At 39.5% G+C, this 18,020-nt stretch overlaps 1 protein-coding gene across 4 annotated transcripts in view; it reads left to right on the top strand.

Moving 5' to 3' along the window:
• aass (aminoadipate-semialdehyde synthase) overlaps positions 1-17,372 on the top strand; it is a 90,189-nt gene extending 72,817 nt beyond the window's left edge. For all 4 annotated transcript variants that reach the window (XM_047388664.1, XM_047388673.1, XM_047388681.1 and 1 more), the window contains exons 20-24: positions 3,661-3,756; positions 4,296-4,411; positions 10,676-10,764; positions 10,847-11,023; positions 15,827-17,372. In XM_047388664.1, the coding sequence (XP_047244620.1) occupies positions 3,661-3,756; positions 4,296-4,411; positions 10,676-10,764; positions 10,847-11,023; positions 15,827-15,945 (597 nt within the window). In that variant the 3' untranslated portion in view covers positions 15,946-17,372. The remainder of the gene's footprint in view (positions 1-3,660; positions 3,757-4,295; positions 4,412-10,675; positions 10,765-10,846; positions 11,024-15,826) is intronic.
• Positions 17,373-18,020: the final 648 nt, after the last annotated feature.

Below are 18,020 nucleotides of genomic sequence, written 5' to 3' on the forward strand. Positions count from 1 at the left end.
ATCTGTCAGGAAAATCATTTTTAATCAATGACTTCATTACTGACCACAATCTTGATGTTATGTTTTTAACAGAAACATGGTTACATGAATTTAATGAAGCTCCCATTCTGATAGAGGCGACGGCTCCGAACCACAATTTTCTTTGTGAGAGCAGACAGCAAAGAAAAGGTGGAGGGGTGGCCACTTTGTTTAAAGATTTATTAGAGTGTAAAAAAGTATTTCTGGCAAATTTGACTCTTTTGAATATTTGGCTCTCCGGGTAAAGAGCCCGATCCGAACCATGTTCTTGAATATTTGCAGGCCTCCTAAGTCCAAAACAAACTTTATCAGTGATTTTAATGAAGTTTTATCTGTGATTTGTGTTTATTATGACTGTTTAATTATTGTGGGAGACTTCAACATTCACATGGACAATCCTGAAGAAAGAAGTGCAATAGATCTATGTGACACTCTTAGAAAGTTTGGTTTGATTCAACATGTTAAACGGCAAACACACAAACAGGGACATATTTTGGACTTGATCATCACTAAGGGTCTAAACATTCCAATGTGTCTGTAACTGATGTTGCCCTATCTGACCACTTTTCTGTTATTTTTGAAAGCATCATCTGCAATGACTCAGTTTGCCAAAGAGACATGATAAGAAAACGCATCTTTAAGGACAGTGCTGCTGAAACCTTTAACCAGATTTACTCTTCTACCTCCACTTTGCCCTGTAACACTGTAGATGAGCTGGTAGATAACTTTCATTCTAAAATCTCGGACATCATTGATTCAATTGGTCCAATTAAAGTGAAAGTCGTTTCTGGGAAGAAAATGTCTCCATGGAGAAGTGCTCCACCAGTCAGAAGTGAAAAAAAGGAGTGTCGAAAAGCTGAATGCAGGTGGCGAAAGACTGGACTCCAGGTTCACTATATTATCTATAAAGAGAGACTATACAGATATAACCTACAACTGAAAAATGCAAGAGAATCTTTCTTTTCTGAGATCATCAGCAAAAACATTAACAATGCTCGTGCATTATTTGCCACGGTCGACAGGTTAACAAACCCTCCAATAACTGTAGCATCTGAACTCCACTCTACCAGGGCCTGCAATGAATTTGCTAAATTCTTTACTGAAAAAACCCAAAAGATCAGAGGGGCGGTCAGCACATCCACATCAACTCCAGTACCAATGTTGTCTCCAACTAGAACTGATTTTGACAAAATTTCCCAATTTCACCAAATAAACTGCAAAATCTTAGAAGAAATCATACAGCAACTAAGTTCTTCTTCCTGCGGTCTCGATGTTTCCTTAAGAAAGCTTTGCCTGTAATAACATCTGATTTAACTCAAATAATAAACACGTCCCTTTTGTCAGGTGTTTTCCCCCAGGCCCTAAAAACAGCAATTATCAAACCTCTATTGAAAAAGAGCAATTTGGACAAGCTGCTACTACAGAACTACAGGCCTATATCAAACTTCCCATTCATCAGTAAGATTATTGAAAAAGCTGTGTGGCAGATGGCCGCTCACACTGAGCCTGGTTCTGCTGGAGGTTTTTTCCTGTTAAAAGGGAGTTTTTCTTCTCCGCTGTCGCTACATGCATGCTCAGTATGAGGGATTGCTGCAAAGTCAACGCCAGTGACTGTCCACTGTCTCTACATGCTCATCCGGGAGGAGGGAATGCTGCAAGTCACTGACTGGATGCAATCTGCTGGGTTTCCTTAGATAGAAAAACTTTTTATCCAATTTGAATAAAAAGCTAACTCCGACTGCACTGTTCAATTGTTACGATTAATTGGAATGTATGTACCTGACTGTTGTGAAGTGCCTTGAGACAACATGTGTTGTGAATTGGCGCTATATAAATAAAACTGCAAGGACAGGGACTTTTTTGTGTCAGTAGGTAACTTTACATCAGAGAGCACAAAAATCACGTGGCGTTCCCCAAGGGTCCATCTTATGGCCCCTCCTATTCAATATCTACATGCTCCCCCTAACTCAGATTTTAATAAACAACAACGTAAGTTATCATAACTATGCAGACGACGCACAGCTATACGTTACGATGTCACCAGGTGACCATGAACACATTCAAGCACTGGGTAAATGCTTAGAAGAAATCAATGCATGGATGGGCCTAAATTTTCTTCAGCTGAATCAAAACAAAACTGAAGTAATAATCTTTGGACCAAAGGAGCGTTTAAGAGTTAGCACACAGCTTCGGTTAATACAGCTAGAAACCACCAGTCAGGCTCGAAACCTGGGTGTAGTGATGGACTCAGACCTGAACCTTCAGAGGCACATAAAGGTAGTAACTAGGTCGGCTTTCTATCACCTAAAGAACATCTCCAGGATTAAAGGACTGCCTCACTAGAACTAAGAAAATGGAGCACATCACCCCGGTTCTAAAGTCCCTACACTGCCTCCCTGTAGCTCAGAGAATAGACTTTAAAATACTTCTGTTAGTCTATAAATCACTGAATGGCTTAGAACCAAAATACATTACAGACTTGTTGTCAGTGTATCAACCACCCAGACCTCTCAGGTCTTCTGGCTCAAATCTACTCTGCATACCCAAAACCAGAACTAAACATGGAGAAGCAGCTTTTAGTTCTTATGCTCCACTAATTTGGAATAAACTGCCATAAAGCTGTAAAAGTGCCGAAACCCTAAGTTGCTTTAAATCAAGATTATAAAATTATTTGTTTAGAGTGGCCTTTGACTGTGCCATTTAGGCATGATTAGTTGTGTTTTCAGTCCAATTTTCCTTTCATTTTCTTGTCCATCAATCTATTCTATTCTCTTTATTTTATTTTATTTTTTAAATTACCTCTGTTGCTTGATTTTATCATTTGATTTGTTTTTCTGTGTCTGTATCTGTTTATTTGCTTTATGATTGTATTGTAATTGTATGTACAGTGCTTTGAGTGTGTCGTTGCTGAAAAGTGCTATATAAATAAACTTACCTTACCTTCTGTATACTCCTCAGTAATTCCCTGTCTCCCTCTGTGAAGGCTCTTTTTCCTTGTTAAAGGTGGACACAAAGTGTTTCAATATCTGGACTGCAGAGACAACACTTCACAGTAACATGCCCTGGATTACGCCATCTGTTGTTCACAAGTACTGCTTGTCCACCTCCTTTGATTTTGCCACTCCTCTTTATATCTCTGTCTGCTCGTATGGTCAGAAAGCCTGGCAGAGAGATGCTGGAGTCAAGGATATGATCCTGCAGCCATGTCTCAGTGAAACACATAATACTGCATTCCCTCAACTATCATATTGAAAAATGAAATCAGGAGCTTTCCTAAATTTTGAAAGCCATAACAATCTTACTGTATTTAAAATTGTGGTTTCAGCTGTGGGTGAGTCGGTTTAGGGTGAAGTGATATTTAATTTCTTTTATTAACACATCATGACGTTTCGTTTTCAGTATAAAATTCTTCCTTTTTCTTTTGGTATTAGCCTATCCATGTGTTTGTACTGTCTTTGTTGTTTGTTAACAGGTGAGTGGTATTGTCCTGTGTTAGGACTTGTGTACATAAAATTAAAAAGAAACAGCCTACAGGTTAAATTCTGATGATGACATTAATCTGATCACAGTTTTCACTGTGTCTGTTATTGGCTGTAATTTTCTGTTTTCTGTCTTGCATTAAGCTGTTGTTTTGTTTCACAGGGCTACTCGAAAGCCATGGGTGGTTTCATTAAGCTGGGACTGATCAACTCGGAGCCCAGTCCTGTCCTACAGCACCCTAGATCTGCCATTTCTTGGGTATGAAGTGCTGTTCAGAATCGTTCAGCACTCTCCTTTATGCTCCGTTTTGGTTTAATTAATGTTTTTAAGCTCATCAAATGACAGGAGTCTGTTGCTGTCAATACTTCCTCATCAGCTTCAAGGCTGCAGCGAATGGAGGCTTTCTGATAATCATGACTTTCGGAAAAATAGTGTTATCTTTATGCTTTTGAGTGAATATGTTTACCAGCAATGAAGTGGTTCATTGATTTTCCATCCTGCCACTAATCTGTAAACTCTCCAAAATCTTTTTATTTGGAGATGAGATGGGAAATGTAAAAGGTCAAATAAATTAGAACACTTGGAAATGTAGACATGAAGGCTGGGTACAAAGAGGAGTTATGAGACACTTTATGAAATTAAACTGAAGAGGAGCACAGAGACGTACTCTGCTGTCAGGCCTATTTGGTAACATCACAGATATAAAAATTTTATGTACTGTAGGTTTAAAATTGTTCAAGTGCTGAGGAAAGTTGCAAAGCATTTTACTGCTTGTTCATTTCTTTTTTTGTGTGCAGAAAGAACTCCTCTGCCAGCAAATGGGTTTGTCTTCTTCCATCTCTCAAGAAGCTTTTGAAGAAGCTGTCTATAAACAGATTGGAGAGGACCAGTTCAGGATGGACGCCTTGAGATGGTGCGAAACCAAATTAGCAGCCCCACAAACACACTCACCGATAAGAGCACTAAGTTAGGCACCCAGAAGGAATGACCTAACTTGGACATAGTTTTGGTACACATGAAGCCCAGTAAAGGGTATGTCCAGTTCTGGCCAGAACTTAATTACCAGTATGAATGTCATATTCAGCTGGGCTTTTAATAAATGATAAAGCATTCCTTTTTCAGCCCAACCTAAACAATTTTGAATGATTCTTAAAAACAATAATTTAACAACTTTAACTTCATTGTGGACTTTTTGCAGTCCTACTAGGGTTGTCAAAATACTACAATTTTAAACTCATACCATTGCTAAAAAAATACTTGTAACCATTTTCAATACTGCGGCGTTATTTTTGAAGGCAAAGGGTTCTTTCTAGTTGAGGGAAAAAAAGAATAACATTGTTTACAATATGACAATATTTTAACGTCCTCAGTTTGGGCGAAACAATAAGTAGAGCACAAATCAGCCCTCATTTAGAAAAATATATAATTTAAAAGTGTCACTTCCCTGTTTAGCACAACAGTAGACGAGTTGAAACTTAGCATGAGTGATAATATCCTTTATGGAAGGATGTTTCTTTGATTCAGTTGTGCACTTTTATTTTATTATAACTGCTTATCTTTAGTGTGCCGATGTATTCTTCCGTTTGTCTGTCAATTTGCTGTTGATACAAATAAATGTACCCCGCCTCCCGCCCATAGACTGCTGGAGATAGGCACCAGCTCCCCCGTGACCCACTATGGAATAAGCGGTAGAAAATGACTGACTGACAAATAAATGTTATAACTGAGGGACAAAAAGGATCATTCTATACTAAAATAAATTGTGTTTCAAAGCAAACAGAAATCTGGGGCATACAAAACGGATTATTTACAGTGTAAACAAGGATCTGGTCCATGCAGATGCATTCAACAGCAGCCCTGTACAATTTCTGCCTTTCTGGATCACGCACAGACTAACAGGCTAATATTAGCTGATTAATTGGTTGTTAGCTTGGATAGACAGCCTTCAGTCTAAAATCTTTGGGTGGGTGGGTGATGGATTGGGGCAGTTGGTTCACATCTGGACAGACCCACTGAGTGCTGGGTTGCAGTGCTGAGTGCTGCCACCTAGCTCAGAATCAGCTGATCAGCTCACGGTCTTGGCAGACTACTTTCCAGAATATTATTACAATGAATGTAGACGAACATTAATTATTTACCTGTCACAAAATGTGCACTGCACACTCAGGCGTGAGTCAGGTTCAAGCTGCCCAAATTTGCCCCGGATATCTGATGCAGCCACAGTAGTGGGCGTTGTGTACTCAGTGTTTTTGTTTTCTCACACTGATTTTCTACATCAGCTGGCAGATGATAGAATGAACGTTGGTCTTGACCACCACGTGCAGCACAACCCACAGTTAAGCAAGTTTTCACCATAGTTATGGTAGAATGGTCCAGGGATTTGCTTCACTGATCACGCTAAAACAACAAAAACAGGCTGCAGCTGCCACCCAAGATGGTGATCGCGAAGTGCGGTCACGTGACTGCGAAGTCATGTGAAAACCTCCCATTCCAGACATTTGCCCTGTAAGGGTGTTTTCACTCCAAGATAGTCCGGGTCCTTGGATCGGTGGGGTGTGGTGTCCCTTCAGTGGTTCGCTTTCACAAAAAAGACCAAACCACCTGGACAATGTCTTCCAGTTACAAAAGATGCTTGTTGGAGTGGAAACAAGAGTAATATTTCATATTTAAGTGGAACCAAACAGCCTTTCTCTAGTTTCCATGTGAATTATAGATCTCTACATAAGAATTTAATTTAATCTGTCCACAGTGTTCAATCTAGATTGGAAGAGTGTATTTGTGGATAAGTGTAGCTGCAAACCCAATACAATGGAAAATCTGGAATGTAAACTTTTCTATTAGTAGGAATTGATTCATGGATATTTGACTTAAATATCCTTCAATTTTTAGGATTTTTGTTTATGATTGGCTTAGGTATCAACCTAGCAACTTCCTTTTAATACAGGCCATGCCTCATGGAAAGAGTAGTATTTTAGCAGTGGCATTAGGTTTATTGAAGTAATATAAAATATACACTATCCATTCTAACAAAATTGCTTAATTTTTGGCACATAAATATGGGCACCCCAGCAGAGATATTACAGTGTTGCTTTATTGAGCCTCATTTTGCAAATAGAACTGCCTCTGATGATTGTCTGGATTATGAATGGCAGTATGGTTCACCATTCTTCCATAAAAAAGCTCTCTAGTTACACTCGATGGCTGTCAAGCATGGATATCCTGCTTTAAATCATACTTTAGATTTTCAATGATATCCAAGTCTGGGGACTGTGATTGCCATTCCAGAACATCATACCTCTCCCTCTGCTTGAATGCCTTTGTAGATTTCCAACTGTGTTTTGGGTCATTGCCTTGGTGGAGTATCCAGTCCATGCATAGTGTCTGTTTTGTGGCTATTGCTTGAACATTATCCTGAAGAATTTGCTGGTATTGAGTTGAATTCATCCAACCCTGGACTTTGACAACAACCCTAGTAAAAATAATAATAATAATACATTTTATTTAATAGGCGCCTTTCTGGCACTCAAGGTCACCTTACAATGAATACAAATCAATATTAAAAACAAGAACAAATAAAAAATAAAAATATAAACACAGCGATCAAGCAGTTAAAATGTAACAGTGTGAAATAATCAAGTGCAGAAGGCAGTCCTAAACAAGTGAGTCTTTAGTGAAGATTTGAATTGAGAAAGTGAATTTATGTTCCTTAAATCGGTCGGTAGAGAGTTCCAGAGTCGAGGAGCAGAGCGGTGGAAAGCTCTACCCCCCATGGTGGTGAGACGGGCAGAGGGAACAATCAGGTGAATAGACGAGGACGATCTGAGAGTGCGAGAGGGAGTAGCAACGTTGAGAAGATGGGATAGATGAGGTGGAGCGAGATTATGGACAACCTTGAAAGTGAGAAGAATGATTTTAAAGTCTATACGGAACTTGATGGGGAGCCAGTGTAGCTCTGACAGAACAGGAGTGATGTGATGATACGGGCAGCGAGTTTTGAACTAGTTGAAGCTTATGAAGAGATTTGTGTGGAAGACCGAACAGGAGGGAATTGCAGTAATCAAGACGGGAAGTGACAAGGCTATGAACGAGGATGGCAGTAGTATGTGAAGTGAGGGAGGGGCGAAGACGACTGATATTTCGCAGATGAAAATAGGCGGACCGGGTCATGTTATTGTTGTGAGATTGGAAAGAGAGAGTACTGTCGAGGATGACACCAAACTCTTTACCTGAGGCGAAGGGGAAACAGAGCAGTTGTCAATATCGCTAGTCCCTAAACTAGCTACATAGCCCCCACAGTATGATGAAACCTCCATGGAATTTAACAGTGGGTATCAGGTATTGTTCTTGGAATACAGTGTTCATCTTCCACCATGCAAAGCGCTTTTTGCTATGACAAAATAACTAAATTTTTGTCTGAAGTCCAAAGCAATTTGTTCTAAAAAGAATCTGGCTTGTATGAATGAGCTTTTGCATACAATAAGCGACTCTGAGATGTTGGTGCAGAAACTGCTTTTTTCTCATAACTGCCATATACTATAGGCTGCACGATATTTCCAACTATATCGCCATTGCAATATCTGTGTGTGCAATATGTACATCGCAAAGGACTGTTTGGTGTGCAGCAACTGTGAGCTTACATATGCAAAGTAATATGAACTTGAACAGAGCCAGTTGAACAGAGTCTTTCAGCAGCAGATGCTCACACAAGACAAAAATGACATCGTCCCAAAATTGTAAAGATCACAAAGTGATGGAAGCACAGATGAGAAAGAGAAAAAAGAAAATGGGCATAAATTGCACATGATATCATCATCTCATTACTTACCAATATTATCACCATCACAAGATTGTCTAATATTGTGTAGCCCTCTGCCTCACAGATGTTCTTTATGCAAATTGTGCAGTATCAAGATACATCTTGCAGGTCTTTGGAGGTGATCTGTAGGTTGTTTGTAACCTTTCCCACAATCCACCAAAGATGCTGCTTCCATGTTTTCCTTACCTTGCCAGACTTAAGGTTAACAGCAATTGAACCGTGACCTTCCTTTGTTCTGATTGCATTCAGTTTAAACTGACAGTCCAAACCTCTGAGGTGGCTTTTTCTTCCCCTGAATCATGATACTGAACATTGTTTGTTTTCAGATTTTTTGTCTCTCTTAAGGCTGTTTCTGCAGCATGAAAAAACAAAAACATGGTGGGATTAATTAAGTTTCTGAGTAAGAGATTGAGTCAGTTGGTCACCTTAAATACATTTTATCATAATTGGAGACATCTGTCATGAGGTCCAAGGCTTATTTGATTTAATTTTGTACAGCTACATACTGCTTCACTCAAATCTTTGTTCTGAAAATACTCAGATCTTCCTAGGAGATGAAAGACACCACTGTTAATTTTTTTTGTTGAAAGTAGAGTGAATTATTATTCAGGTTGAGACAGGTTCCCAAAAGTTTTCATATGACTGTAATGTTAAAACAGTTTTAAGCGAGGCAGCGAGCTTGTTGAAAATTAATGCAGCAACAAGAACATGATGGGCAGGGAGGGAGAGACTGTGATGCGCTGCTGGGGATACAGAGACACCAAGCACGGATCTCAAAGTTTTCAGACCATTCATGTCTTTAATTCACATGTTTGAGACCCATGTTTTCAGGCAGACCAGAGTTCAGTTGTTTGTTCAAAACCAGAGTTGGGATGAGCTTCACAGCTACCCAAAAGAATAAGACTTTATGAGAAAATGAAACAAATGTGTGTCAACCATCTCAGGTGTGAAAGTGGCCTAAGACCTCTTGGCCTCATGCTAACTCACAATGCAACCCATCTCAATGCTAGTAATACTGTCAGGTGACCTTCATTAGCAGTTCTGACCGGCCATTGGATGCTTCAGCAACTGCCTGTAACTCCATTAATGATACCACCACTGTTGACCTGCCAGCTCCCTGTAATCTGAACCCTTTACACACCCATCACCAGGCTGCATGTCAACTACAGGAGTTGGACAATGAAACTGAAACACCTGTCATTTTAGTGTGGGAGGTTTCATGGCAAAATTGGACCAGCCTGGTAGCCAATCTTCATTGATTGCACATTGCACCAGTATGAGCAGAGTGTGAAGGTTCAATTAGCAGGGTAAGAACACAGTTTTGCTCAAAATATTGAAATTCACACAACATTATGGGTGACATACCAGAGTTCAAAAGAGGACAAATTGTTGGTGCACATCTTGCTGGCGCATCTGTGACCAAGACAGCAAGTCTTTGTGATGTATCAAGAGCCACAGTATCCAGGGTAATGTCAGCATACCACCAAGAAGGACGAACCACATCCAACAGGATTAACTGTGGACGCAATAGGAAGATGTCTGAAAGGAATTGACGCTGTATTGGCTGCAAAAGGCCCTACACCATACTAATAAATTATTGTGGTCTAAAACCAGGTGTTTCAGTTTCATTGTCCAACCCCTGTTGTTACATCCAAAACAAACACTTCCTTAGTTCCAACATTATTGTTTTAATCTTGTGCTTCCTTCCTGTTTCAGATGCTGCATTTCATTTGTTCTGCTATGTTTCTGATGTGAAATAAACTGTAAAGCATTTTGATGTTTTAAGGGATGTTTTGGTTTTGTTCCTGTTCTGGCTTGAAAGTGACACAAGCCACTGCTATGATGTGATCCCTGCTGAGCTGTTACTAGTTTGTCAATACCTTGATGTCTTGGTGTGAGCAGTTGCTGCACATCAAGCTGCTTTTAGTGTGGGTTCTCTGCTTGGCAATGTGGAAGGACACTTTGTGACTCCCACTCTGACAAGGACACGTGAAGTGGTGTAGTTATACAGCCTTAAATTAAAATTACGTTCTCCAAGGGTCTCTTCAGACCAAGGCTGTCTGCTGTCATTTTTCCTCTGCTGCTATGGATAATGAGAAGAGGGCCATCCAGACATTGAGGTGTAAATTCCTCTGAGAGGAAAAGTGAACTGTTGGACATATTTTGTCAATGCTGTCAAAGGGGAAAAACTCAATGACCCACAGTTTAAATTCTGTGATTTCTTATATTTATTTCACCAGCAAAGAAGCCAGAAAAGCAGCTGCACATCCTTGGGGATCGATCCAAGGATGAGTGATCACAGCAGCAGTGTTTAAGCCTTTATTGTTGTATGAAGGAGGATTTTCTTTTCTGTTTCCGCAGGTTAGGAATGCTCTCTGATGACACGGTACCTCATGCAGACACCATTCTGGCTGCGCTTGCAAAGCACCTGGAAACCAAACTCTCTTTTGGTGAGTTCAGTGCTGACCACAGGAACACAGGCAATAAGTGAAAGACAATCACAGAAATGTGACACTTTTCTTCTGTGGTCAGCTCAAGGTGAGCGGGACATGATTATCATGAGGAATGACGTGGGGATTCGACATCCAACTGGTGAGCTGGAGACACGAGAGATCGGCCTGGTGGTTTATGGGGAACCGACTGGTTTCTCTGCCATGGCTAAGACTGTAGGATACCCAGCAGCTATTGCTGCCCGTATGGTTCTCGACGGTAAGCAATGTCTCTCTGTAAGTACTAAGCACATTATTACCACAGATGTACCAGACAGAGATTTTCTGGCTGTAGGGAATGATGATACCTCAGAAACGATGCATCAACTGTAATGATAAATAAGGCTTTATTATGTTTATACAGTACCTTGCGAAAGTACTCGGCCCCCTTGAACTGGTCAACCTCTTGCCACATTTCAGGCTTCAAACATAAAGATATAAAATTCAAATTTTTTGTGAAGAATCAACAACAAGTGGGTCACAATGGTGAAGTGGAATGAAATTTATTGGATGTGTCAAACTTTTTTAACAAATAAAAAACTGAAAAGTGGGGCGTGCAATGTTATTCGGCCCCCTTGCATTAATACTTTGTAGCGCCACCCTTTGCTGCAATTACAGCTGCAAGTCGCTTGGGGTATGTCTCTATCAGTTTTGCACATCGAAAGACTGAAATTCTTCCTTGCAAAACAGCTCGAGCTCAGTGAAGTTGGATGGAGAGCGCTCGTGAACAGCAATCTTCAGCTCTTTCCACAGATTCTTGATTGGATTCAGGTTTGGACTTTGACTTGGCCATTTCAACACCTGGATACCTTTATTTGTGAACCATTCCATTGTAGATTTGGCTTTATGTTTTGGATCATTGTCTTGTTGGAAGATAAATCTCCGTCCCAGTCTCAGTGTCTCTTTCAGACTCCAACAGGTTTTCTTCCAGAATGGTCCTGTATTTGGCCTCATCCATCTTCCCATAAATTTTGACCATCTTCCCTGTCCCTTCTGACAAAAAGCAGGCCCAAACCATGATGCTGCCACCACCATGTTTGACAATGGGGATGGTGTGTTCAGGGTGATGACTGATTGTTGTCCTATGGACAGACTCTCCCACCTCAGCTGTAGATCTCTGCAGTTCATCCAGAGTGATCATCGGCCTCTTGGCTGCATCTCTGATCAGTCTTCTCCTTGTTTGAGATGAAAGTTTAGAGGGACGGCCAGGTCTTGGTAACTTTGCAGTGGTCTGATACTCCTTCCATTTCAATATGATTGCTTGCACAGTGCTCCATTGTGATGTTTAAAGCTTGGGAAATCTTTTTGTATCCAAATCCGGCTTTAAACTTCACAACAGTATCTCGGACCTTCCTGGTGTGTTCCTTGGTCTTCATGATGCACTCTGCACTTTGAAAAGAACCCTGAGACTCTCACAGAGCAGGTGCATTTATACAGAGACTTGATTACACAGGTGGATTCTATTTATCATCATTAGTCATTTGGGACAACATTGGATCATTCAGAGATCCTCACTGAACCTCTGGAGTGAGTTTGCAAAAATGAGGGGTGCAATATTATTTGGCCCCTTTACTTTCAGTGCAGAAAGTAAAGGGGCCAAATAATATTGCACCCCTCATTTTTTTCAGTTTTTTATTTGTTAAAAGAGTTTGACACATCCAATAAATTTCATTCCACTTCACGATTGTGTCCCACTTGTTGTTGATTCTTCACAAAAAATTTCATTTTATATCTTTATGTTTCAAGCCTGAAATGTGGCAAGAGGTTGAACAGTTCAAGGGGGCCGAGTACTTTTGCAAGGCACTGTATCTCAAAAATCTCACCAGTGTCATTAATAAAATATATTTGTTCTGATTAGTTGCAAATCTGTCAAACATTTATCTGAAGTATACATTCTTTTTGAGATGAATATATTATAAATACATTGATCCTCAGTCACAATATTAACATGATTCTCAGTCACAATATTAACACGCTGGTTAATAAATGATTATATTGGTTCTAATCACCATTAAAAATCAATAATAATCTTGGAACATATTTCAATGATTAAAGCCATAAAGCAATAAAAACGAGCATTAAACCTAATTAAAAGGGAAATGTGAAAAGACAATTAAAAATGTAATTTCATCAATATGTGAATGAGTCTTTTTTTGAAAGCTAAACTAGATTTTTGGGCATAACTTAGGGTTCTAAATCACCATCTTAAATCTAAGAAAATATTTTGTGTGGGATCATAATAAAATGAGAATTCAAACAGAGGAAGACTTTTAAGGCCAGCAGGTTCAGACATCAAAAAAATATCTTAATCGTGGGAAAGGACAAATGCAGACTGTTCAATGTTTGGCTGTTCTCTTCTTAGAATTCAGAACTGTCTAAAGGTATTGTTGCTAGATAAACTGGGTTCTTGTCTGACAGAAGGGCATGGAGGCCGAAAACAAAACAATGCATGCTGGAACTTTAAACTTCATTAGAGTTAAAGAAAACAAAAAGTTACATTAAATTGAAGTAAACCAGCCAAATTTCAGGCAAATAAATCCAAGCTTTATTGATCCAGTTGGGCCTTTTGATAGTACTGATTCTCTGACTCTCTCAGTCTATTATTGTCTCTCAATTTAAGAAAGACTGACTTACAAATTTCAACAAGATCAGAACAGGTTTTTGGCTGGCGCAGTCTAATCGCGATCTACTAAGTTGCAGTCAGATTACAATTTATAATGGACAGAAGATTATTCACTGAGTTGGGTTTATGATTATTGATTGATTAATCTTGATCAATAATTATAATTACAAATCATAATCTGACAAAATCAATTTCTTAACCAAAAATCCTCATTTATGAATCGAGACCAGAGATGTTTCTGGTGTTGTAATTGCGGCTCAACGCCTTTGACAATCACAACCGTTAAATACTCCGTAATAATTAATAACTATGGCCGGAGATGTCACTGTTTAATCGACCGTTTCTGCCGAAACGTGTGGAACTTGAACCTTATTTTGACTGACCAATCACTTTCGCACACAATGAAACACAAAACGCTCTCTCTTTATCTATGTGAATATTTATTAATTTTCACCTACTCAACATGCAAAATTCTACAAACACAGGGGTAACACATCTAAATAAGCAAAAATCAACAAACGGTAGTGGGTATGTATTGAATCAACCAGCAGTTTATGGCACTACAGACGAAGGAAATGAGAATATGAGTGGTGGTGTGGTGGCGAGTGGTGGGGGGTTGGAGCGCAGCTCCGACTGTCCTTTATGGTCTTCTGATCATAAAACTTCCCCCTAACTCCTGAGCACAAAGGATTCTAACTTTTGGCGGCAAGCTAGCACAGTGATATTGAAGTCAAAGGGGAAATGGAGAATTTTACCATGAGGTCGTTTTAACAGTCCAGTCTTGCAACGCACCCGCGTTGACTCTCAGATAGTAACACAAGCAGCTCTAGGACCGCGGCGGATCCCGATATCAACATAACACATCAAAGTTTCAATAAGCAAGGTTACATGCACATATTATTCAGAACACCTGAGATCCTAACCAGCGATTCTGATTGCTTCTACAACCTCTGACCCTGCCCAGGCCTTCTAATAAAGAAATAAAAGATTAAATAAAAGATGGGTTTTACTTGGTGTCGTCTTCTTCCTGAGCGAGGGAATTCGAGCGAGGAAAAGTGGGGGGTAAGTTAATTGTGCGTCCACAATTAACTTCAGGTAAAGTGGTCAGTCTTCGTCCTTTGGTCTTCTTGACAAAAAGGAAAAATATGATCTGACCATCAAAGTCGACTTGGAAATGAAACACGACAGCGGTTCGTCTCTCCGAAACTCCATGTTCTCAGTTACGTGTTCAACTCACGTCTTCGATCGGCAAAGTGAAATCTCTGGCCTTCTTAGTCCAAAAACCTCAGTTATGAATTGTTCGTTGTCCAACGAGAGAGAATGAATGAACTCTGCAAAGATCTCTGCAAAGATCTCCCCTCTTGAAGTGGCGCACTTCAATCACTAGTCCGGTCCTAGCAGAAGGCGAGTTTTCAAAAATGAGCGCCTTCCTATATAGCGTCCTGTGACGTCAGACTTGGGACGCCCAGTCATATCAGAATCAGAATCAGAAAAGCTTTATTGCCAAGTACGTTTTTGGACATACAAGGAATTTGTTTTGGCGTAGTCGGTGCAATACAATACAAACTAAACAGTATAAACATATCTACAATATAATATAAATATATGTGCACAGTTGTAAGTGAGTGAGAGTAAGTATAGAGCAGTATAAGATGCAAGAGCAATACAACAGTGCAGGTGATCATTGTGCAATGCTCGATGGGATATGTAGGAGCGGGCTGTCCTGGGTACAAAATGGCCGATGCCCTTGGAGGGGCACAGTGACGTCCAACAACGTGCAGATAATCCAATACTCAGCAAACAAGTGGTCCAACAACTGACATTAGCATATTAGTTAATAGCATTTAGCAACTTTTAGCATACAAGTTAAAGTTGGCATACTAGGTGGAGTAGGTTAATGTTAGCCAACCTGCTGTTAGTAGCTGCCATGCTAACATTAGAATTTGAGCTAACTTTAAATTTTAAGCATTTGTTGGCATATTAGATGGGGTAAATTGTTAGCGAAAGTGCTAGTTAGCAACCAACTAACTTTACCTTATGAGCTAACAGCGTTTTAGCTAATTATAGCTTATATACTGTTTCTGCTGCTCTAGATAAGGTTTATTTCTATACCCTGTTGACAATTCAGATTCTTCAACAGATCATCTGATTGTGTTCAGCTACCTTATAACTCAGCTGAACATTTAGCAACTTGAACATTTACTAAATAAATATGTATAGTCACATTAAGTAAAGCTTTGTGTAAAATTAATGAAAATGTGTGGATGTGTCAAAGGCAACAGTTGTTTTTGTTAGTTTTTCCTCATCGGCCATTGAACAGAACAATCAACACATTATTTTTAAGCTCTCCAATGAACGGGAACTGATACAACCGAATAAGCCTTGTTTTTCTCTCTGTAGGGGAAATCAGTACGAAAGGGTTGGTGGTCCCGATGACCAAGGACATCTATGGGCCGGCGTTGACCCAGCTGAAAGAGGAAGGTTTGCACATCATATCCAAGAGCACTCTACAGGAGTAGAACAGAGCCTGCAAACATCAAAGAATCTGCAGAAACTGTTGTGCAATGAACTCCTAAAGAGGATAAAATCTGCTTTTGATAACTTTACACAAATGCTTTTAACACACTAAAACCCATCTGTCTGATGGTGGTCTGATTTTCAAAGGATTGCTTTTGTTGGACCTGCCTGGTTGGCAGATAAAGCTTTAAGTATCCATAGAAATGTGAAAGGAGGGAAAGGTGGAACAGACAATTTGAATTCAGCAAAAGTCTAGAATTTCCAAATACAGGAATCCCTAAAATAATTGTTAAATAAACTTCATGCTCAAAGTTTGCCGTTACAGTTCAGTCTTAGGTCAGATGTTGAGGATGGTCAGTGCATCTGATGCTCAAATCACCTTTATGACAGCATATTGTTCTGCCCAACTTTGCTCATCTGTAGCAGAGAACAATCATTAGCTCGGAGGTTCTCATTGTTATAGACGAGATTAAATAAAAACCAGATAAGCAATCATTTTAAAATCAAGGTGCAGAGATGATCTAAATTAGCTGAAACCTGTCATAGAACCCAGCTGAGAAATCTTCCTTCATAGGTGTCACCTCTTAGAAAGGAAACCAAATCCTTCAGCTGACATGCTCAGTGTTTGGTTTGGGCTACAGAGTTTGGTCTTCATGTAGTCAGAAATGTGCTCCAAACTGTTATTGGACATTATCCATACTGACTGTTGCTCTCAGCTGATGTTTTTACAAAGTAATCAAACGTTTGTGCACCAAGAGTTCTGCAGCTGAATCAAATCCATCCAAGCTGATGCAGGTTCAGAGTACTGTGAAACAGCACACCTTGGAAATGTGTTCTACTTGTTCTCTAATGACTTTGAAATGCTTTGGCGGTCATGTCAGTAAAATGATTTTGGATCCAAAGGTTTAAGTTTATTTAGATTGTCTAATTGGCATTAAATAGGTCAGATTGTTGCATTATAATTTAGAAACATTTAAAACATCTTACACTGCTGACAGTGATCTGAGAGGGTGACTCATTTATTCTTGGATCAGATGGGCTAAACCTTTTCAAATGGGAAAAATAAAGTATTTTTGCTTGTAGCTGAGATATATATTTTTAGAACAATATATTTGATTTTCCTATAGATGACTTTACAGCGTCTTTAAAAAAATGTTTGTTGCTATGTGTAGATGTTAGGTGTGGATGTTACAAGGGTTTCCAATTCTAATTCAGGACTTCAGGACAATTTAAGTCTCATAAACCCTAACATGTCCGTGTTTGTTTTAAAATAATTGGAGAGATCAGTTTCATAAAACTCCAACATGAACTGCTTGTCATAGTCTTTTTTTCAAATATTAAAAGCATCTCTTGTGTGGGTCTTTTGTTTCTATATTTTGCCTTTTTGACAAACATGGAATGGTTACATTATTAAAGGTGCTTCTGGAAAGTCCCTTTGTCCTGATCATTTCTTAAACAGAATGGAGGGCAGTGTATGATGCCATTTGGTGCTGATTGCCAGATGCTGTTTGCATTACCCTGTAACACCATCACTCCGCTCTTGTTGTCTGGTGCCTGTTCTACATGAGAATTCTCCTTGTAAATCAAATAATCTCTATACCCGTCTCTGGCTTGTAATGGTACCAGAGGTCGTCTAGCCTTCCTGCATGCAGTCCATTCATCCCATTCTCATGGGTGCAGTTACGTGAAGCTTTCAAGGAAAATTCTGATTTGGCAACATCCACTTTAGATGCTGTTTGCAAGACTAGTTGACAGAAAAAAATCAAATTCTTATATTAAATAAACAAAACCTTAGAATCTCACCTTTGTCATTTTTGGGGATTGTTATTCCTGATGGACTGGAATAATGTTTAATATTAACTGTTGACTAAGTCTTAACCAGACTTCGTGTCATCCTGTATATATAGATACAAGACTATATATATAGATGGATGGATGTATAAAGTGATATATATATATATTTCTATATAGATATATTTATATATGGGCTGCACGGTGGTGCAGTTGGTAGCACTGTTGCTTTGCAGCAAGAAGGTCCTGGGTTCAATTCCCAGCCTGGGGTCTTTCTGCATGGAGT

The sequence above is a fragment of the Girardinichthys multiradiatus genome, chromosome 2 (assembly GCF_021462225.1).
Source record: "Girardinichthys multiradiatus isolate DD_20200921_A chromosome 2, DD_fGirMul_XY1, whole genome shotgun sequence".
In the NCBI taxonomy this organism is placed as follows: Eukaryota; Metazoa; Chordata; class Actinopteri; order Cyprinodontiformes; family Goodeidae; genus Girardinichthys; species Girardinichthys multiradiatus.